The sequence below is a fragment of the Petaurus breviceps genome, unplaced genomic scaffold, assembly GCF_028583685.1.
Source record: "Petaurus breviceps papuanus isolate PSGF00001 unplaced genomic scaffold, PetGlider_PUasm1.0 90444, whole genome shotgun sequence".
NCBI lineage: Eukaryota > Metazoa > Chordata > Mammalia > Diprotodontia > Petauridae > Petaurus > Petaurus breviceps.
Window position 1 is genome coordinate 1481969 of NW_027187256.1, and position 23694 is coordinate 1505662.

Sequence of the window (23694 nt, forward strand, 5' to 3'; positions counted from 1 at the left end):
AGAGAGAGAGAGAGAGAGAGAGAGAGAGAGAGAGAGAGAGAGAGAGATTGTCCTATGCCTTCAGTAACTATCCCTGTGACTTCCCAGATCCAAACCATTGTCCTCAACCATTACTTTTCTTTATTATGTAAGCTCCTTCAAAGCAGAGGCTATTTCATTTTGAAACATGTATATCCCTAGCAATTAACACAGTGTCTGGCACCTTGTAAATGACTAATAACTTTGCTTTTTATTCATTCATTTATAGGTAAGATACATTTGATAAAGTATATTTGCTGCTATCAACTATATCATCTATGCATTTTTTCTCTAGCTTTCAATCTTTAGGTGTCATCTAGCTATGTATTATGTCAACATATCATGCCATTTCTATCTATATCTACCATATCCTCCTCAATACTGCAAGGATCCATGATTTCATTGAAGTAATTCTTTCTGTTTTTATGACTTGCTGTGGACAAACAAAAAATCATCACCTGGTGCCTGGTTGTCTGGTGATGGCTTCTCCAAGCTTAGTTTGGCTTAGTTATAGAACATTTCAGGGTCATATTTTTGCAGCATTTAGGCCCTTCCATGATTGTTTTCATTCTAGCAGAGCACAAGGTCATCTCTGTGTCAACAGGAGACACCAGCAGAGTGCTTTAGGAGGATGCACATATGTGCTAAAACTCACATGTGTGAACACAGTGATTCTAGGGTAGTACACGGATACAGGATCAAAAGATTTTTAATTTGGGGATATTTACAAAGACATAAAGAAAGGAGTCAAAACCTCTGGGTTTTAGGCCAGATCTAGTCAGTCAGTCATTGATCATCACTTGGCTTTATTCTGAATTGTTTGTTCAAGGGAAAATGGAGCAGCAGGCCATGAGTACAGACCCATATATAGTGTTTCCTTCATGAAACCTCTTTTGATCATTGCTAATCCAAGTTTACTTAAGATCTTCTTTGTATGTGTTTTGTATAGGCCTGTATGTGTTGTTTCTCCCATTAGAATGAGAGTTCCTTGAGAACAGGGACTATTTTGCCTTTGTCTTTGTAACTCTAGTGCTTAGAGTGATGGCTATCACTGTCACTGATACTTCTGTCAGTAGCTTTTTATTAAGTGCTTATGTGTGTAGACATACATATGTTGAAATTAGTTAAAATGTATATGTGTGTGTATATCTGCATATATAGGTATGTGCATGTATATATACATGTATGTATAGATATATGTATACACATATATATGTATATGATTTGTAACTTCATTTCAACTTCCAAATAGTACACTTTCTTTGGACTTGGGACTGTTTGAGAGATATAGAGGGCATTACATAGCCAAGTTGAATGCTGGATTAGTGTATGTAGGAAGAGTGGTAGAGGTCTGAAGGTATACTACTAGTGACCAGAATACAAGGCCTTAGGCATTGGACTGCCCACAGTTTTAATTATGAGCTTAGTGATTTGGAATATAATTCAACCAACGGGAGGAGTTTGGAGATCAATTTATACGACATAAGACACCAGAACTTTTCCTTGACTCCTAGGCATTACACCATCAGTCTTCACCTTTTCCTTTACTGACCTTTTATTTATTGTTTTTGACTTCTTGAAGGGCCCTTTGACTAGTCCTGTGCTTCCCCCCAACCCATTTTTCTCTGGCTATGTAGGTCTTTATGAAACATATACACTAGTTGGTCATCAGAGTTGGTTTTATTCTTGACTTCTTAAACTAGAATTCTAATAGAGAATTTCAATTTAATTTCCCCAGTGGTCACATGACCTCAATGGCGACTGTGTATATCTCTTGAATTCCCTCCAAGTGGCGAAAGCAGATGCTTTGTGTCTTTTTGTTTCAAAAGACATGACTTTAACTGCATTCTTCAGTACTGTTTAAGAGATGTGTCCAGTTTTCTACTCATTTCAAGTGATAGGTGAGTAGAATACTTTGAGCACAATAATTGTGTAACACTTTCTGACTCAAGTTAGCATTGCTATTCATTTTTTCTAGGGTTCCTTTGGTTATTCATCTCACAGTAATCTGGGACAGGAGAAGGAACAATATTAAAATCTTCTCAAAGTCCTAGAGTTCTTCTCTTATAATAGATTATTCTGTAAATAGGAAAATTATAAAGCAAATAATTCCTATAAAAATTAAGATGAACTTTATGTCATTGTAGAAAGAAATTGGACCTGGGAGTCCATTCATTTGTTATGCTACTCATCACTAACACATCTGAAGAGCCCTTCTACTTCATCCTCACGGGTATTCCAGGTTTTGAGGCCATGCACGTGTGGATCTCCATCCCTTTCTGCTGCCTATACATGATCTCCATCTTGGGCAATACCACCATCCTGGCTGTCATTTGGACAGAGCCCTCTCTCCAACAGCCCATGTACCGGTTCCTCTCCATGCTGGCACTAACTGACCTGGGCCTCACCATCACCACACTGCCCACAGTCATGCGATTACTCTGGTTCAATGTCCGGGAGATAAGCTTTGAGGCCTGCTTTGCCCAGTTTTTCTTCCTTCATGGATTCTCCTTTATGGAATCCTCAGTGTTGTTGGCCATGGCTTATGACCGTTTTGTTGCCATCTGCCACCCACTCCACTATGCCTCTATTCTCACAGAGAGTGTCATTGGCAGAATTGGGATAGCCATCATCATTCGATGTGTTTTGGCAGTTCTGCCCTCACTTTTCCTGCTTAAGCGGCTGCCCTTTTGTCACTCCCACCTCCTCTCCCATTCCTACTGCCTCCACCAAGACATGATCCGTTTGGTATGTGCTGACACTCGGGTCAACAGCTGGTATGGATTTGGACTTGTATTGCTCATCATTGTGCTTGACCCTCTCCTCATTCTGGTCTCCTATGGGTTAATCTTGCACAGTGTCCTTGGCACTGCATCCCAGGTGGAGCGATTTAAGGCTCTCAATAACTGCCTATCCCATATTCTAGCTGTACTCATCCTGTATGTGCCCATGGTAGGGCTGTCTATGACTCACCGATTTGCACGACATGCCCCCCCACTGGTTCATGTGATTATGGCCAATGTCTACTTGCTATCACCCCCTGTGATGAACCCCATTATCTACAGTGTGAAAACTAAGCAGATTCGCCAAGGAATTTTCCACCTCCTTTTTCGACGGAAGGGGCACTAGGGATTAGGGGGAAAGTACTCTCAGACTATTTGGAATATATGGTGATAGGGTAGAACAGAGGGCATAGTCAGCATGAACAGTGGCTTATGTAAATTCTGGGGCTATGGGGAAATCCATGGCAATAGGAACTGCATTGCGGCAGTAAAAATAGTTTTGTGAAATGAAAGAAAGGATAAAAGTCAGGAGGAAAGTTTTTTTTTTCCCTAATAGAAGAAAGATGTCCCTAGCAATATTTCTGCAGAGTGGGCAATGACATGGAAAGCTCCCAGATTTACAGTTTTAATCAGTGTAGAAGCCTCCCTGAGATGGGAGTATTTCCTATTATATCACAGCATCATAGACTTAAAATTAGAAGGGTCTTGAAAGGTCACCAAGTCTAATGTCTTATTTTAAAAATGAGTAAACTGAGGTCAAGAATGTTAAGTAATGGGAAAATGAGTTATTTGTTTGGGAGACAGCTCAGAAATTGAATATTACACGAATGATGTCACACAAGGGTTTAGCTCCTGGGTGTTGTACAATTCATAAGGACAATTAAGACAATTCCAATGTACAAGTTTAAGCACAGGTCCCTTATGTCTTAAACTGAGATAGATCTTCTATTCAATCTGTAGTTATGTAAATAAACTCTTCTTCCAAATTTCTTGTTAGTTATAATATATCCTTTTGAACAAAGGGATCTAATAAGCACCATTTCCCTAGGATAGGGTGGCAGATTCCTAGCAACAACATATAGATATGTATAAGCAGCAGTCAGTGGAAATACAACCGGTAAGCTGAATCTTTTCCCCCCTCTTACCTCTGTGTCTTCATTACTATTGACTCAGGAATGCACTGTGATAGTAATACTAAGATTCATCACAAAATCCTGCCTTTGGTGAAATGAATTTGCTGTAAAGGGAAGAAGAGGGACAAGGTTAAAACAATATCAAAACTTTTATCAGGCCTGGGCTTGACCTCTTACAGGTATGAGAAATAGGATTACCTCAGATTTATTTGATCCCAGGAAAAATTTATAAATATTTCTTTGGATTGACCAATTCATTCACCAAAACTCCACATTATTCAAGGGATATTAAACATAGGTCTTCACTGCAACAGTTAACTCTAATTAAAAGGGAAATAGCACAATGGAGAAACTGATTCAGGAAGGTCTTGGATTTTCCTTTCGTAAAACCATAACTAGTGTTCCCAGAAATATATATCCATGTGAAACCAAAAAAATTGGATGTTCTTAGCAGCACTCCATGTGAGCAGCTGTTAATATTTAATCCCTTTTGGTCTATTTTTCACCCAGCAACCCATGCACTTCAAATTTTGATCAAATTAAACTGTCAGTTCCAAACTGCATATTCTTTGATTCGGCAATACCACTACTAGTTCTACATCCCAAACAGATCATAAAAAAGGGAAAAGGACATACATGTGCAAAAATATTTATAGAAGCCCTTTTTGTGGTGGCAATATATTGGAAGATGGAGGGAATGCACATCAGTTGGGGAATGGCTGAACAAGCTGTGGCATATGAATGTAATGGAATACTATTGTGTAATAAGAAATGACGAACAGGCGGATTTCAGAAAAAAAATCTGGAAAGACTTGCACAAATTGATGCAAAGTGAAATGAACAGAACCAGAAAAACATTGTATAGCATATTGTGTGAAGATCAACTATGAATGACTCAGCTCTTCTCAGCAACACAAGGATCTAAGACAAGAATAAAGGGCCCATAATGGAAAAGGCTATCCACATCCATATAAGAAACTGATGAACTCTGAATGCAGACTAAAGAATAATATTTCCACTTGATTTATTCTTTTTGTATTCTTTTCCTTTTGATCTGTTTCTTCTTTTATAAATGTAACTAATATATTTTACATAATAATACATGTATTACCCATATCAAATTGCATACCATTTTTGGAAGAGGGGAGGAGGAATACAGAGGGAGAAAAAATTGGAACTTAAAATCTTATAAAAATGAATGCTAAAATTGTTTTGACATGCAATTGGGGAAAAAAATAAAATACTATTTAAAAAATAAAATGTGTCAATATGCAAATTAAATTTAATCTTAGTGATGATGATAAATCTAAAACTGTTAAAATAAAAAAAATAATTATTTTGAGCTAGGATCAAATTAATAAAAGATTCTTGTTACCATACACAAATATTCTTGCAGAAGTTGATTTTTCCCTTTCTTTGAAAAAAAAATCAAATAAGCTTATACAATCTAACCAAGGCTAAAAATTCTGGAAGGGTAATCTGTTTTCATAGAACTTCTTGCAGACAATGAGACTTTCCAAAATCATTTGTACTTTTTCAAAAATCAAGTAATTCTTAATACAAGAAGGTTGGGATTGCAACATCTATGAGATTCAGCAACAAATAAACAAATGAATAAATAGATGAATATATAGATAAATAAAATAGTGTCACCCCAAACCTTTGAAAGCAGTTTGGGTCAGCAAGTCATTTAGTCAATAAGCATTTATTAATGTTCAGGGAGGACTAGCCCCTCTGGTATGAAGGTTTGCTGAGCCTTTTCAGGGTAGCTATTCTACCTTTGGTGGCCACTTTCATATGATATAGGTAAAAGAGGAGATAGAGGTAAAAGACATCTTAGTGATGTCAGAAATTGAAGAAAAGATCAGAAAGAACTCTTGCTGATTGGGCTCTTTTTTCAATGAAATATGAGGTAAGTTTCTTTACTGAAAAATTGAAGGAGCAGGAGCCATGGAGGTTTGAAGAAGAATAAAACATTTGGAAAACCTGATATTGTTAGTAGGGAGAAGATAAAGGATTTCCTTGACCTTAAAAGCCTGGTTGTGATTATGTAACATAAATTTGTAGTGGATTCTGTTGACACTATGTTGTGATTTTCTCCTGCTTTATTTAGCAGCAAGTGAAGTAAGAGTGAAGGCAGGAGATGGTGATTATAATCCAAGGTTGAAGCTTGGCAGGACATATTCAATGGTAGGATAAAGGAGTATGGGACTGCAGAAAAGAGGATAGTATAGAGTTAACTTAGCTCATCGATGGTTCAAGGTTTGAAAGGGTGAACAATGTACTCAGGTGATGTCCTGGGGAAAATCTAAGGGTATGAGGGTTTATATTTGAGGTTTCAAGGCAGAGAAAATGGTAGAATGACAACAGATTGACATAAGATTAGGGAATTGAAGAGTTCATCAACATTGAAGTTTGTGCGTGATGTCAGGATCAAGGGCATGCCCATCTTTGTGTAGCTAAGGTAGAGTAAAGTATAGGTTATGTAAACTAAGTCAGTTGATGAAATGGGAGTTTAAGATGTGTGAGAAAGTATCAGATGTATGTTGTTTTCCCCTAGTATGAGGGCTACATTTGGGGAACAAAGAAAGACTGTGACCTAGATAGTAAACTCATTGAGGAAAGAAGGAAAATATTGTGGAGATTTATAGGTAACATTATTGATGATAAATGAGGATTGAGTGAACCTCAAAGGAATAGAAGTGACCGAGTAATGGAGCTAGCGGAAGATCCTCGATATGTCAGCGGGGAGCAGGAAGTATTCCAGCTTCTCTTATCTCAATCAGGGATTCTGGAGTGTGACTGAAAGTATAATCAATGCTGGAAAGAGTGGCCAGGGAAGTGAAGTGATCAGGAAGTCTCAATGCTAGAAGAGGGAAGGAGTAGGAAAGGAGAAAGATTTAAGATGAAAGCAAGTTTACTACCATGGAGCAGGCATCCCTGGGTGTGAAAGGGGTGGTTAGTTTTAGCGGAACTGGATGAGGGAGGAGGATTTAGATTGAGGAGGGTTGGGAATAAGGGAGCAGGCAGTGGAGCAATAGAGAATGGGGTTTGAATAATGGAAGCCAAGGGTTCAGAATCACTGGGATGACATGGTAGTATGGGAGTTTGCTAATGGTTTGCTTCAAAGTGAAATCCTCTCAGAAAATTAGGCAGCTATGTGTAGCTGTAAATTTAGAGAGGGATTGGAAGTGGGCAAGCTCAATCGAGGGACTGGTGGAGGAACAAGGCTGGACTAGTGTTTCTCTGGCAGTCTCTACTAGGAAATCACTTAAGAAGGAGGTAATCTGTGGGAAGACAATGTTTCTGATGACTCCAACATAGTTAAAACAGTACAATGCCTTTCTACTCAACTCATTGCATAGAGTTAAACATTGATTACATGAATGCTTTTCTGTTGCATTATTTTTTAAAATTCTTGCACCTCACAAACTGTATTTATTACAAAGTAGGTGTTTCTGAAAGAAAAGGGAAGGGAATGGGAATGAGTAGGAGAAGTGTGCACTGTCTTTGGCCTGAGTACATTAGTACACCAATTCCATAAAATCTATACTTTAGGCAATCCAAGGAGCAGGGTGGGATGGGAGGAGAAAAGTGTACCTATAATCCCTCAAATAAAATATTGCAACATATAAAAACAATCAATACTCATTTAAGGAAATTGAAGGAATGAGAGTATACCCATATAGAATTTTGACTAAAATGTAAAGAATGGAGGCAGAGAGTATTAATTTAATGATGATGGCAATGATCACTTTTATATTTCATTTTAAGGCTTATCTAGCACCTTTGTCACAGTCAAAATCTACAAACTTTGATTAGGGAAAATTAGTTTAATTTAAAACAAACAAACCAAAAAACCCAGACCCAGTAAATCTTGGAAAATTAAACAGGGTAAATTTATAACAACTCAATGACAATCCCACTTTACATCAAGAGTAAGAAGCTCATGGAACATATTCAGAAGTGGCACAAACAAATGGCTTTAGAGGGTGGAGTCTACTGAATAAAAGACAAAGTCATAAGTGGCTGAGAATATTTCATGCCTTGGAGGTTGCACTTCCTTTGGGACTTTTTGTGATCTCATTCATCCACTCTAGCCCTCCCCTTATTACTGTTTAGTGCCTGAAACTCCAGTTATTCTGTTCCCTCAGGTGCAAGTTGCTCAGTTCCACCCTGATGGAGGAGACCTAGGGACCACCATCCTACATTAATATCTAGGTATAGGTAAGGACTCTGTTCAGACTCTTAGAAGACAGCTACTAGACCAGTATTTTCTAAACCAAACAATCCTAGAGATAGCGTAAAAATACCTAAATTCTCTACCATAACTGTTGATCATTTGTAGTCTCCGTGTGGTATCTGTCAGTGGTTTGAGGGATACAGACTGGAACTGTGCAGTCATAAGGTGATTGAAAGATTTGGGTCATAGGGAAAAGAAGATAAAGGAGTCATCAGACATTGTAGAAGTAAGTAGTATTGATAGTAAAAACAGAGGGGACTAATAACACTTTACCATGGGTAGAAAAGTGTTAACTGTTATACCTGTGGCCGAGAAATACAAATCTAGATCAGACACTTGGAAAAATACTAACCAAAAATTAGAGACCCCTAACATTTTAACTGTGACTTTGGACTATGATCTTAGTTAATGAGAATGAATAGGGAACTTTAGGGCATTTCAGAAATTACTGCTTTCCCATACCTTCCAGAGGACATAAGATGAGTGGAGAGTAGGTTTCCAGGGAGCTGAGACCCCTGAATCCTGGGACAACACAGTCTGGGGAAGATGTACTCCAAGGAGTCATGGAAAAAAGGGTGAAACTTTTAAGATATCATTCAATGGCCTGTGTTAATGGGCCAGTATTCCTACTTCCAAAGAGCTGTCTTGGTGTCAAATTATGAAGGGAATGGACTTAGGCCTCTTGCTCCTCCAGCAAAAGGAGAAGTAAAGAACTTTGGAAGATAATGCTCGATTGGGGGAGAAGGGGATAGTTCTTACTTTGAGACTTGGAAAGTGTGTGAAAGCAGAATGTGTTCCTCGGAGAAAGAATATCTTCATGAGTTAAATTCTCTCTTTTTTTTGTTTTCTATTCAGATTCATATTATTTTCTATCAGAAACACTATTCTTTGATGGTAGCAGAGAGTAAGAAGAAAGGAGGATACAGAGCAGAGATTTGAAGTATAGGTTAAGAAGGGGTTCAGTAGAGGAGGTCATGGGAAGGAACAGAGAATGGAAAGGACAAAGGAAAGAGAGCAAAGAACTTATTCTCTTTGTCATGAGTAGGAAGAGATAGCAGTACTGAATGTAAGTTTCATAGAGACATTTAGGTTTGATTTAAGGGTAAAGTGAATAAATTTATAGTGGTAAGGGTTCATAGAGACAATCTCTTCCAACCTCCTCATTTAACAGATTTTATTTGGAGCTTTCCCCAAATCAGTATATGAACCCAGGTCTTCTGACTCCAAATCCATTAAATTTTCCATGGCACAATACTGTTTGTTCCTTAAAATTAGAGATGTTTCAAAGGAGAATATAGGACAGAGAGGTGAAGCAGTGGGTAGAGTGTTGGGCATGGAGTTATGAAGATCTGAGTTCAAATCCAGCCTCAGACACTTACTAGTTGTGTGACCCTGAGCAAGTCACTTAATCCTGTTTGCCTCAACTTCCTCATGTGTAAAGTGAACTAGAGAAAGAAATGGCAAATCACTTCAGTATCTTCATCAAGAAAAGCCCAAAAGGGATCACAAAGAGTTTGTACATAACCCAAAACAACTAAAAGTGGAATGGACTGTCTAGGGAAGTTGTGAGCTCTTTTTTTGCTGGAGGTCTTCAACTTCTTTTCAGATATATTGTAGAAGTAAGCATTGTAATAGATAACCTTTGGAGTTCATTTCATCTCTGTATTTCTTTTTAATTCCTTGAAATGGAAGAAAGGAGAGGAAATAGGAGTGAATGGAAGGACAGAGAAAGGAAGAATAGGAAGAATATTGAAGGGTAGAGGAGTTAACTTTGGAACTGAGCACAGGGAAAAGACTCCAAAGTGCTTCTTAATTCATCGTTCATTCATTTGTTCATTCTTTTGTTTATTCTCTAACTTGACATTTTGATCAAACTTGTTTGCTCGGTCTTATGCTTGGAAGTACTGGGGAGAGATAGAGACATTTAAAATATGATTTGAACCTGATATTAAGGATCTTTAGTTTAGTTGAAAAATTAATATGCAACAAAACTGCAATATAAAATAAAATCAAAGTGATAAAAATGCTACAAACATTATAGAAGAGTTCAGAAGAATAAGAGAAAGTATTTTTCTCTGCACATTTCAAGGTGAGCCACATGACAGATACAGTCTTGCAACTAACCCTTGAAACATGAATGATATATATACCTTGAACATAATAGGTACTGAATAAATGTTTTATTGAATCAAGTTGAATCCATAGATTCTAGGAGAAGGAAATTAGAGGGACACTGTAGGGGAGGAGAGAATTATAAACACTGGGGAAAATATGATCAAATACAGAAAATAACCAAAGGATAGTAAAGAATATAGGTTGACTAGAGTGTATGGTATTTGGGGGGAATAATGGTTGATAAAATTGAAAGGCAGGATGGAATCTGATTGTGAAGATGCTAGAATGCCAGAGAAAAGTGATTGGACTTTATCCTGTAGGAAATGATATTTTTAGTGACAGTGTTTGAACAAGGAGTGATAATATAATACATTTTCTTTAAGAAAATTAATCTGGGGGTGGCTAAGTGGCAAAGTGAATAGAGCTCTGGCCCTGGAGTCAGGAGGACCTAAGTTCAAATCTAGCTTCAGACATTTAAAACTTACTATCTGTGTGACCTTGGGCAAATCACTTAGCGCCAATTGCCCTGCCTTCCTCCCTCCAGAAAGCAAAAAGAAAATAATCTGATGGCTTGCGCAACATGGATAGAATGTGTCAGTTAATAACATTTAGTAAGTGTCTCTTATGCGCTAAACATTAGGGATATGAAAAAAGGCAAAAATCAGCCCCTGCTTTCAAAGACTTCGTAGTTACAGGAGGACACACCATGCAAACAACTGTGTACAAGCAAGATTTATACAGGACAAATTGTAGATAATCAACCGAGGGAAGGCACTGGAATCAGGGGAAATCGGAAAGGCTTCCCATAGCACGTGCAAATTTAGTTGGGACTTTTTGGAAGCCAAGGAAATCAGAAGCAGAGATGAGGAAGGAAAGCATTCCAGGCAGGAGAACAGCCAGTACAAATGTCCGGAGTCTGGCGATGGATTGTCTTGCTCAAGGAACAATAAAGAAAACTGTGCCCTGGATTTCAGGTCGCACAGTGGTGATGGTAAGGAAAGTAAGTCACAAGAAAACTGGCAAGGTAGGAAGGGGCTATGTTATCAAGAGATATAAATGCCAAATAGGATCTTATATTTCTTCCTAAAGATGATAGGGAGCCATTGGAGTTTATTGAGCAGAAAGATAACATAGAAATACCTATGCTTGAAAAAAATCATTTTAACAGCTGAGTGGAAGATGTATTGGAGCTGGGGGAGACTTGAAGAAGGGATATCAATCAGCAAACTATTTCAATATTTCAGGCATGGAATGAGGAGGGCCTGCACCAGGGTGGTAGCAGTAGCAGAGTAGAGAAGGGACAGACTTGAGACGCTATGAAGGTAAAATGGCCTGGGTGACAGATTGAATGTGGGACGTGAGTGAGAGTGAGGAGTTGAGGTTTAGAACCTGGTGATTGGGATGGTTGTATCCTTGACAGTAATAAAGAAATTAGGAAGAGGGATAGGTTTAGGTGGGGAAATAACAAGTTCAGTTTTAGACCTTTGGTTTTAGATGTCTATGGAACATTCAGTTTGAGATGTCTAATAGACAGTTGATATGAGACTAGAAATTAGCAGAGAAATTAGACCTGGATAATTAGATTTGGGAGTCATCAACACAGAGATAACAATTGAATTCAGTGAGTTATAATCAAATTTGGAGCCAGAAAACTTGGTATTACATACTAATCCTGCTACTTATTATCTATAGGACTATGAGCATGTAAATGCTTTGGGCCTCAGGTTTTTCATTTGTAAAATAAAGGAGATGAACCAGGTGATCTTGAAGGTGACTTTCATATATAATGAATGTATCCTATATAATGCCTCTCTCCCTCCTTTATCACTAAGAGAAAATATTCATGAGAGGTGCTTTCTCTTTAGAGAACAAGGGGACCTGCCCCAAAGTGAAGGTTAGAGAAGGAAATTGAGGGGAATAAGGTATTAGGGAGTAGACAACAGGAGAGTAAGGTGCCTGGCAGGAAAAAAAGAAAAGAGTAGGTAGGAAGAGGCACAGGGAAAACTATGAGAACATATTTTTAATAGTAAGATCTATGAGATTAAATTTAATAAATTCAGTTAGACAAAAATTATCAAATATATACTACTGAAGAGAAATATACTTGGCACTATGGGAGATACAAGGGGTTAGGTATGACTATCATGCTCTCAGAGAACTTAGAGTCTAGAATTTTACAATAAATATGTTAGAGAGATATAAAATGTAACAGTTGAGATCAGAGTCCATTACTGACATGGTCACTAATTTAAAAAAAAATCACAGAATTTGTTAGCCTCTATGTCTAGATAGTTTCTTATCCAACTATGGAAAAAATTCCCATTTTAACATATGTGACAAGTGCCAGGTGAATCAAGGAAGACTTCCTATAAGAGATTTTATCTAAACTGTGCTTTGAAGGATATGTCAGTAGCTGTAGGGATAGAATTGGAATGAAAGATCATCCTATATGACACAGTCTGAGCAAAGATGTAGAGATGTAAAAGTACAGAGTGTGTGCTAAGGTGGAGGAATTTTATATAGAATAGAGTGTATTAGAAGGGAGTTCTTAGAATTATTTATGTATTAAGAGAATGTAGATGATAGAAAGGAGGCAGTAAGTAGAGGAAGGTTTGAGGTGAGCATTTATGTTAACCACCTCTATATTCCAGACACTATGTTGATAATTTTATTTAATTTTTTTCCTTTTCTTTTTTTTTTTGGAGGAGAAAGGTAGGGCAATTGGGGCAAGTGTTAAGTGTCTGAGGCCAGATTTGAACTCAGGTCCTCCTGATTCCAGGGCCTGTGCTCTATTCACTGTGCCACCTAGCCACCCAAAGTATAGTTTTTGTTTTAGTTTTTTTTGGAGTGGGGAAGGCAGGGCAGTTGGTATTAAGAGACTCATCTAATGTCACACAGCTAATAAGTATTAAGTATCTGAGTCTGAGTTTGAACTCAGGTCCTCTTTAGTCCAGGGTAGGTGCTCTATTGATTGAGCTATCTAGCTGCCCCTGTGTTGAGCATTTTGCAAATATAATCTTATTTGATTATCACAACAGGTGCTGTTTTATCTTCATTTCATAGTTTAGGAATTGAGGCAACAGAAGTTTTATCACACACTGCATGATAGAATCAGGATCCAAAAATATTTCACCATGCTAGGACAGTGGGGAGAGTTTAATAAGAAGAAATAGAATATACATATATGTATTTCTTCTTCTCATCTTACATCTGAAGCATCAATTTCACAAATACAATGTGAGGGAAACATAATTAGACAGCATTTCCCTTGAAAAAAGATCAAGGGACCTTATTAGACTGTGGGACACTTTAGTAGATTAAAGGTTCAATATGAGGTAAAAAGTGTGATATGGAAGCTCCGAGGGTTAATTAGATTTTAGGTTTCATGATGAAGAGGTAAGTGTTCAGATAGAAAGAGGTAGGAGTTCTGCTATGCACTTCCCTGGTCAGATCATATATGGAATATTGCACTATGTTCTACGTACCATATTTTAAAATAAATGTATTGCTTACCTGGAGAGTGAACATAGGAATCTGATAAGGATAGTGACAGATTTTGAGATTATGCTTCACAAGGAATAGTAGAAGGGAGTGAAAATGTTCAGTCTGGGAAGAGGGAAGGTTGGAAGACTCTTGTGACAAAGAATCAATTTTCTCTTGCAATGGGAAACTGGACCTTCTGCTCAAAGTGTAGGACATAATTGGTGTTAAGGGAATAAAGAACAGATTTGAAACATTTGCTTTGGAAAACAGTACAAGAAGAAGGATAGAATTGGAAAATTTCTCACAAACAAAAACGGCTCTTCTGAATTCAATATACTCAATTTGGGTTGCTTAATATTATATAAGCTTAATTCCTTTATGTAGTGACACTCAGAAATATGGGAATTGTAGTGGATGAATCAGATAGCACAAGTTACTCAATGAAGAGTATTTTCATACTAGGAATGGTCAGGGACTAGTGATTCTAAGGTTGTGGCTTAGTCATTTTTCAGTCCTGTCTGACTCTTTGTGACACCCTTTTGGTGTTTTCTTGGCAAAGATACTCGAGTGGTTGACATACCTTGTATGTCAGCTGTTATTGTTATTTTGATGAATGGAAGAAGCAGAGAAATGGTGAGCTCTTCATAGAGAAAGGGTTAACACAATTTTTGTATCATGAGAAGGATACATTTTCATAACATCTTGGGATCTAAGTTGTGACCATGTCATCAAAGTGGCATGCACAAAGAGTTGGAGAGGTTGAAGAATTTTTGGTTAGAATGGTAAGGGTATTGCCAATCTAAATATTAATATTCTTGAGGATTATGGGGATTGGTATATGGTGGAGAAGAAAACTGAACCAGATACTGAAGTCCCTAAGGAAACAGAATGGTTAATAGATGACAATCATAAGTATAAGGAGGAGGTGGTATAAATGGAGTGCTTGATCTCAAAAGAGAAAAGTCCACTTAGATGTGATGGAAGGAGAATCATCTGAAAGCAGCAGTGAGAAACAAAAAGTAGCTCCCTACCTCTATCCTAGCAACAAGCAGAGTTTTAAGGGAAGAGAAAGAGTACTTTTAAAATGAGAAAGTGGAAGAAGTGTTGGTCACAAATATCAATGTTATAGGAGTTTCTTGATAAGAGAGTCAATATTCCAAAAATTACAGTAGAGTGGGCCAAGAGATGGGTCAACTTCACTAGAGTGGACTGATTAGATTAGGGGTAAGGGAGTAGTGTTGGAGTGTCAATTTTTACCTAAGGTTAGTAAAACCAGATGTTTGGTATAGGGTGATCAATAGAACAAGAGTTGGATTATTGTGGCATGCTCTATGGATAGAGTTCTTTTGGAATTATTGTAACTAGGTTTATAATAGAATTTGGAATGGTGTGTGCCACCATAAAGTTTCTTTCCATTATGTCATTTCCTCTAGGATAAATTTTCTGAATAGTGTCTGAACTTGGGATTGTTGCATCTATCAGTATGACTGTGACAGGAAGTTCTCAGTTAATTACAGATTACAGATGATTAATGAAGACCTATAGCATGGGATATATTTGCCTAAGATCTATATAAAGGTATAAGCTCTACCCACTTCCATGGTTTCTTTTTGATGACAAATCACTCAAATATTCTAATGTTGGATGGTTATTGAATTCTTCCAAAATTCTAAAGTAATTACTTGTCTAAAGTTTCTTATTTTATAAAAATGAAAATTTTTAAAAGCATAATTTCTGACAAAAGTAAGTTGAAAGCCATTTTATTACAGGTATATTTTCCAGTCATGTCAGAAACCATTAACACCACTGAATTGCCATTCTACTTCATCCTTATGGGAATCCCAGGTTTTGAGACCATGCATATTTGGATATCCATCCCATTTTGCTGTTTATATACGGTCTCCATTATGGGCAATACTACCATCCTGGCTGTCATTTGGACAGAGCCCTTGCTCCACCAGCCCATGTACCTGTTCCTCTCCATGCTGGCACTAACTGACCTTGGCCTGGCCCTCACCACTCTCCCCACAGTTATGCAGCTACTCTGGTTCAATGTCCGGGAGATAAGCTTTGAGGCCTGCTTTGCCCAAGTCTTCTTCATTCATACCTTCTCTTTCATGGAGTCCTCAGTACTGTTGGCCATGGCTTATGACCGTTTTGTTGCCATCTGCCGCCCACTCCACTATGCCTCTATTCTCACAGAGAGTGTCATTGGCAGAATTGGGACAGCCATCATCATTCGATGTGTTTTGGCAGTGCTGCCCTCACTTTTCCTGCTTAAGCGTCTGCCCTTTTGTCATTCCCACCTCCTCTCCCATTCCTACTGCCTCCACCAAGACATGATCCGTTTGGTATGTGCTGACACTCGGGTCAACAGCTGGTATGGATTTGGACTTGTATTGCTCATCATTGTGCTTGACCCTCTCCTCATTCTGGTCTCCTATGGGTTAATCTTGCACAGTGTCCTTGGCACTGCATCCCAGGCAGAGCGATTGAAGGCTCTCAACAATTGCTTGTCCCATATCTTGGCTGTGCTTGTCCTTTATGTACCTATGGTGGGAATTTCCATGGCCCATCGCTTTGCCCGACATGCCCCCCCACTGGTTCATGTGATCATGGCCAATGTCTACTTGCTATCACCCCCTGTGATGAATCCTATTATTTATACTGTGAAGACCAAGCAGATCCGACAGGGAATCCACCGTCTCCTCTTCCAGAGGAAGGAGAATTAATAGGAGTGTGAGATTGTGAAATTACCCAGGAGATAAAAATAGAGGCAATCAGAGGGGGTGTAGACAAAGATTTCTATTTTCTTCTTATTATTTCTATACATGACACATTTACAACAAATTCCAAGATGAAAAAATAGGAATATATAAATATATGTGCATATATACATATATAAAGAAATATAAATGTTTATATGCACATATAAATAAACATGTACATATATATACATTTACATTTATAGAAAATATATATGTAGTGAGAGAGAGAGAATGTGTTTGTATGTGTACATATGGATCAGATCTCCAAAAATCCCACTCTGTTCCTAGTCAAAATTGAATTTTTTTTCCGTAATCAAATAAATATGAAAAGAATACCATATCATATTATACATTTTAACAATAGTGTCTTGATTTCTCACAAAGCCATTAGCTTCCATTTGCTCTAATCTCATTTTGAAGGAATTATTCTCTTCAGTGAGTTTTTGAAATTCCTTTTCCATCTGGCAAATTCAGCTTTTTAAGGCATTCTTTTCCTCATTGGCTTTTTGGGCCTTTTTTTTTGCCATTTGAGTTAGTCTATCTTTTAAGGTGTTATTTTCTTCAGTCAGGTTGTTGACTCTCTTTTCATGATTTTCTTGCATCATTCTCATTTCTCTTCCCAGTTTTTTCTCCACTTCTCTTACTTGATTTTCAAAATCCTTCTTGAGCTCCTCCATGGCCTGTAACCAATTCGTGATTTTCTTGGAAGCTTTTGGTCCAGGAGTTCTGACTTCATTGTATTCCTACCATTCCATGCGTTGATCTCTTTTGTCCCCCGAAAAAGGATTCTATTGTCTGTTTGTGCTTCCTCTGCTTGCTCATATTGCCAGTCAATTACTTGACTTTTGAGCTCTTTGCCATGGAAGAACTCTACTTCCAGAGAGGAGAACTTTGTCCCAGATCACTGGGGTTTTCACAAATGTTGTCAGAGGTCTGAGGATTGTGCCTTCTCTACAGACACCAAACTGGCAAACTGGTGTTTCTCACCCCAGGACTACTGCCCAAGAAAGCCACCCAGATCCAAGCAGGTCAAAGCAAGAGTGATTAACCTGTGAATGGTCGCTTGGTCCCCCTACAATCTGTAGGCCAGGAGCTCTTGAGGCAGCCACACAGCAGACGTTGCAGCTGCCATGTCTCTGCCACCTCTCACCCTGGGGGCAGGGGCCAGACTGCACCCTTCCTTTCCAACAAAGTTCCAAACTGGCCTTTTACTTTCTTTTTGGTGTTTATGGGTTGACAAGTCTGGAAACCACCACAGCTGCTGGTGATTCACTCTCCTGATGTCTGCTCTGGCTGCCACTGCCTCCCTGGGCCAAAACTGTGTGGCTACCACAGGACTGCACTCGGCTCCCAGTGTGCTGCAATGAACTCTTCCTGTTGGCCTTCCTGGCTGCCTTTAGCGGGAGATTAGTTTCTCTCTGTCACTTTGTGGATTCTGTAGTTCTAAGATTTGTTTAGAGTCATATTTTATAGGTATTTGAGGTGGTTGTGAGGGGAGATCGTGGAGTTTCCTGTTTCTACTCTATCTTGGCTCCACCTCCAAGAGGATTAATATACATTTTAACAATAAAATAAAACAAAGAAAAAATGCTCAATTTACCCTTTAAAGTATGTCTAATAAATTTCTATTAAACAAAATAAATTTCTATTCTTTTTACCTTGATAATATATAGGGCTGCCCATAGGACAATACTGAAGTTATAAGTTCATATAGACTGGGCTCAATACTGAACGTTTCTCAGGAATAAGACTATTTTGGATCATGCCTACTATTTTCTTCTCACCTTAGAAGCTTTGAATTTTATTTATACCTTTCTTTCTCCCAGGTATATTATGGTCCTAGCAAAACATGTTAACATTTTCAAATTTAGTAAGTATCTAAAAAGAGCAGAGAATGATCTATTATCCTAGACACTTTAGAGAAGCAAAAGTTTTATTCAATCTTTAGGTGCCATTTCATTCCTCCCTTTGCTGCAAAGAATCAATCACTCTCCATATCTGCAGACAAGCAAATAAAGCAAAAAATCCCTTTAACACCGTTGAGTGAATTTCCTTCTTTATTAGTAGAGGTAAAGAAGTCAATTGAAGAAGGGTTTTGGCATATCCCTACTCACCTGATCACCCTTTTCTCTTGGATACTATCCCATCTCTAAGTTAGTGTGAAGCTGATCTCTACTGGTTCTACTCAGTCAGTCAATAAGTATTTATTAAGTGCCTACTGCATACTAGTCACTGTGCTAGTGGCTGAGGTTACAAAAGAAAGGCAACACCCAGTCTATACCATCAAGGAACTCAGTCTAAAGTGGGAGGCAGTGTACAAACAACTATATACAAACAAGATATATACAGGATAATTGGGGGGATCTCAGGGGAAAGACTAGTGTTAAGAGAAAATTGGGAAATGTTTCTTGTAGAAGGTAGGATTTTCACTGGAACTTAAAGGAAACTAGGGAATTCAGGAGGTAGAAATGAATAGGAAGAGAATTCCAAACATGGAGAACAGCTAGTGAAAATGAATGGAATCTACATGAGGGAAGAGAGTTTAGAACTGAAAATGAAAGAAAGTAGAATTAAAAGAAAATGAAATTGAATGTTACATGAACTTCCTGTCTGTATGACTTCTCATCCTCAGTCTCCTTTGCAGGATCTTCATCCAGGTCATGTCTACTTGCCTTGGGTGTTCTTCAAAGCTTTTCACTGAACCCTCTCCTCTCATAGCTAGCTCTCTAGATGATTACATCAGCTTCCATGGATTCAATTGCCATCTCTAAGGAGATGATTATTAGGTCTACATATCCTACCCTAATATTTCTCCTGAACTCATCTCATGTTACCAATAGCTGTTTAAACTATATGTTTAAATTATTATTAAATTGTATTTTATTATTATTAAATTGTATAATATTATTAAATTATAAATTTAAATATATTTAAATATTATTTAAATTTAAACTGTATGTTTAAATTATTATACACATTAAACTGTATGTCCTGTAGGCACTCAAAACTCACTATGCCTCCTCTCAATCCCTTCCATATTCCCAGCTTTCCAATTATGGTCAAGAGCTGTCCCTTTCAATTGGCTTCCTTCATTCCTGGAATGCTCTTTTCCCACACCTATATAGCCTGGATTTCTTGGATTTCTTCAAGATGCATTTTAAACTCAAACTGAAATTTGGCTTCAGACACTTAGTAGCTGTGTGACCCTGTGCAGGTCATTAACTCCATTTGCTTCAGTTTCCTTATCTGTAAAATGATCTAGAGAAGGAAATGGCAAATTAATCTAGTATCTTTGTCAAGAAAATCCCAGAAAGGGGTCTTGAACAGTCAGACAGGACTAGAAATGACTGACCAAATCAAATTTAATTTTAATTAAATTTTAATTAAAATTAAATATCCCCAGCCTGGAAGCTCTGTCCATCTTCCTTGTGGCTCTTGCTCCTTAGAATCCCTTCTCCTCTTCTGTATATAAGTTTTGGGTTGACAGAAATATGAGAAAAAGCTACGTGATTTTTAGTATAGTGCTCAGGTCCTGTGCTGACAAGTCTAATGAGGATCAGAGATACTTTATTGATGCCTTTCTAGACAATTGAAGTCTGTTTCCTCAGACTACAGCATTCTCCTCTCATTAAAAAACAAAAACAAAACACAAAACTTTTAGTCATTAATTGCATTGGGTAGATATGTACAATCTGAAGGTGTCCATTATAAATTATTGATCAAATTAGGCATAGAATAGTTACTTTCAAAGTACCCTCAGTTGTATTCGGGTGACTCATGAGGATGCACAATTACACAGTTCATAAGACACATAGGTCATATGCAGGAACATATTGTACAACAAGAGATAGAGTGTATACTTTATGTATACTATTATTTGATTCCTCTATTTGGACCAACAATCCTTTTTGAACTCTTTCAGGAATTCTTTTTGGGTCGAAGATTAATTCACATTTTTCTTTGAGGTTTTGTATGTAGGAGTTTTGACTTTTTTGTCTTCTTCTGAGTTTGTATTTTCATCTTCCCCATCACCGTGGTGGCTTTCTATGGTCAGGTTCTTTTTTGTTTTGTTTTGTTTTTGCTAATTTTTTCTAGACTATTTCTTGACTTTAACTTTATGTCAAAGTTGAGTTCTGCTACTTAAGTGATGGGGGTATTATCCCAAGTTTAAAGTTTTTTGTGTTGCTGTTTTTAGAGTAAGTCCTGGAGGTCTGTTAGTTTTCAGTTCTTTCAAGGTGGTATGATCTAAGGAGAGGTGTGTTCACTTCTCTTCTGGATTGTACTCTGATCTGTGACTAATCAGAAGCACTATTTTCCACCCTCAATCTATGACCAGGGTCTTTACTCCTCTGTGATCCATATTAGCGATCCATTTAGGCCCTTGCCCTGGGACTGCAACCTGGAACTATGAATGGACCATGAAACAGTCTTGCACCTAGTGCTAACAGAGGTTTCCAAGCAATCTCCTTATAACCATTTGTCTGATCTATTTACCCCTTGTGGCCTAAGAGCTCTGGAAACTACTGCTGTTGACTTAGTCACTATCAAGGCCTTCTGCTACCTTGCTGGGTCATAACATGCACTGAACTCCATTGCAGTCCATTCTTACCTCACTGAGACAGATCTTTCCTGCCCACCTTCTAATTTGTTTTGGTCTTGGAAACTGTTTCATTCCATCTTTTTGTTGGTTCTGCTGCTTCAGAATTCATTTTAAAGCATTATTTTAGAATTGTTTAGAGGGGAATTTGGGAGAACTCAGGCAAGTCCCTGACTTTATTTTACTATTTTCACTACTATTATTTGTAATAAATAATAAACTAATACTTAATAAATTCAGAGGTAAAACAAGGATGTCAATTGTTATCACTTCTATTTGACATAATAATTTAGAAGAAATAAACAATTTTTAAAGATTACAAGATTGTGTACTTAAAGAATCCTAAACAGTTAATTAAAAATTAATTGAAACAATAGCCATTAAACTTTCAAAATATAAAATAAATCCACACAAATCATCAGTATTGCTACATAATACCATACAACCCAGCAGGGAAAAAAGAAAGACATTTCATTTATCATGACTAAAGAATCTATGAGTACTTGGGAGTTGACCTTCTAAGGTATAGACAAGATTTACATAATTACAGATACAAATCACTTTTTACAGAAATAATAGGAAACATATAATTAGAAAAAATGTTAATTTCTCATGGGTAGTATTACACACTATGATAAAATGACAACACTACCTAAAGTAATTCACCTCATTCCATATCATACCAATCAAACTACAACAGGATTACTTTAGAGAACTAGAAAAAATAATAACTGCATTCATATGAGGAAGAAAAAGTACAAGAACCTCAAGAGAAAAAATGAAAATATAAATGGGAATGAAAGGAATCCAATACTGCCAGATCCTGAACTATGTGACAAAATAGGAATTATTAAAATAAGTTGGTATGGTTAAAAATAGATAAATCAGTGCAACAGATTAGACACATAATATACAGAATGAATTGTTTCAAATCTTTTATTATTCTCTAAATGCAAATTTCTCAGTTACTGCGATAAGGAATCACCATCTGACAAAAGCTGCTAGGAAAGTTAGATAAGAGGATGGAATAAATTAGGCTTAAACTATCCCCTCAAATCTTCTATAGAAAAGGTACAAAAGTACATGACCTAGCTATAAAAGATGACATTATAAACAAATTAGAGAAACATGGAAAAAGTAGCTTATGAGTGGATAGGAGAAAAGATCATGACCAAAGGATAGAGAGAATAACAGAAGATAAAATGAATAATTTTGATTATATAAGATGAAAAATGTATTGCACAAATAAATCTAATAAAGCTAAGATTAAGATGGAAATAATTACCTGTGCAACTTGGGAGCAACTTTGCAGGAAGTTTCTGATAAAGTTCTCATTTCTAAGCTATATAAGAAAATCCTTCAAAGTTATAAGAAAAGACAACATTTGCTAATAGATAAGTGATCTGAGGATATGAAAATATGTTTCTCAAGAGAAGAAACCCAGGCTATAGCCATATGAAAAAAAAACTCAAAATCACTACTAATTAGAAAAATGAAAAGGATTCTGAGGTTTTACCTCATATCCATCAGAAGAGCAAAAATGACTGTAAAAAGTAGTAAATATTTGAGAAACCATAGAAAAATAGTCACATTGATGTACTATTGGTAGACCTGTGGATAGGTATGACTACTCTGTAAAGTAACTTGGAATTATACAGGACAAAGGCTAGCAATAGAACATGTCCTTTGACTCAGTTATACCACTGCTCTTACCTATACCAAAAAAGATAAAAGAAAGAGGAAAATGCCCTTATGTTCAAGAATATGAGGGTTTTTTTTGTGGTGTCAAAATAAGAGAAAAAAAACCAAGGGAATGACCATCATTTGAGGGATGACTGAATAAGTTGTAACATATGAAAGTGAGGGAGTTCTGTTATATTGTAAGAAATGAAAAAATATAGATGCTATAAAAATCAATGAAAAAAGCAATTAACAAACATTAATTGAGCACCCGCTCTGTTGAAGACACTGTGTCAAGCACGGGGGACACAAAAAGAGGCAAAAGACAGTTCCTACTTTGAAGGACCTTTTCAAATTTAGTCACAAAGGGCCAAAGAGATAAAGTATGACAGTTATTGGGGATGGAAGGAACAAATTAGGGTTTTTCAGGTTGGGGAAGAAATAGGCATGTGGGTAGGCATTAAGAAGTGAGCCAATAGAAAAAGAGAGGGGCTGCTAGGTGATACAGTGAATAAATAGAGCACCAACCCTGGAGTCAGGAGGACCTGAGTTTAAATCTGGTCTCATATACTTGACACACTTACTAGCTGTGTGACCTTGGGCAAGTCACTTAACCACAAGAGAGAGAATGAAAATAAGTGACAGGGATGTCAAACATGGAAAAAAATGAAAAGACTTACATGAACTGATGCAAGGTGATGTAAATAGACCAGAAAGCAACTTATGATATAACATCAATATTATGAAAAAGAAAAAAAATGGAGGAAATTTATAAATCAATGAAGAATAAAGTGAGCTGAACTGAGAGCACAATTTATACACTGACAACAGTAATGTAAAAACTCTAAAAGTAGTAAGAACTATGATCCATACA

At 37.2% G+C, this 23694-nt stretch overlaps 4 protein-coding genes across 4 annotated transcripts in view; all 4 read left to right on the forward strand.

The window, feature by feature from the left end:
- LOC138177722 (hemoglobin subunit beta) overlaps positions 1–23694 on the forward strand; it is a 297632-nt gene that overhangs the window by 159643 nt on the left and 114295 nt on the right. The gene's annotated exons all lie outside the window — the stretch shown is intronic.
- Positions 1–23694, forward strand: part of LOC138177723 (hemoglobin subunit epsilon) — a 277438-nt gene that overhangs the window by 159636 nt on the left and 94108 nt on the right. The gene's annotated exons all lie outside the window — the stretch shown is intronic.
- On the forward strand, positions 2200–3147 carry LOC138177627 (olfactory receptor 51Q1-like). Its single transcript, XM_069108841.1, has one exon. It carries the CDS (start codon positions 2200–2202, stop codon positions 3145–3147), a length of 948 nt encoding a protein of 315 aa, XP_068964942.1.
- Positions 15560–16507, forward strand: LOC138177628 (olfactory receptor 51Q1-like). Its single transcript, XM_069108842.1, has one exon. It carries the CDS (start codon positions 15560–15562, stop codon positions 16505–16507), a length of 948 nt encoding a protein of 315 aa, XP_068964943.1.

Coding starts and splice junctions, on each gene's coding strand:
- LOC138177627 (XM_069108841.1), top strand. CDS start 2,200: ATGCTACTCATCACTAACACATCTGAAGAGCCCTTCTACTTCATCCTC.
- LOC138177628 (XM_069108842.1), top strand. CDS start 15,560: ATGTCAGAAACCATTAACACCACTGAATTGCCATTCTACTTCATCCTT.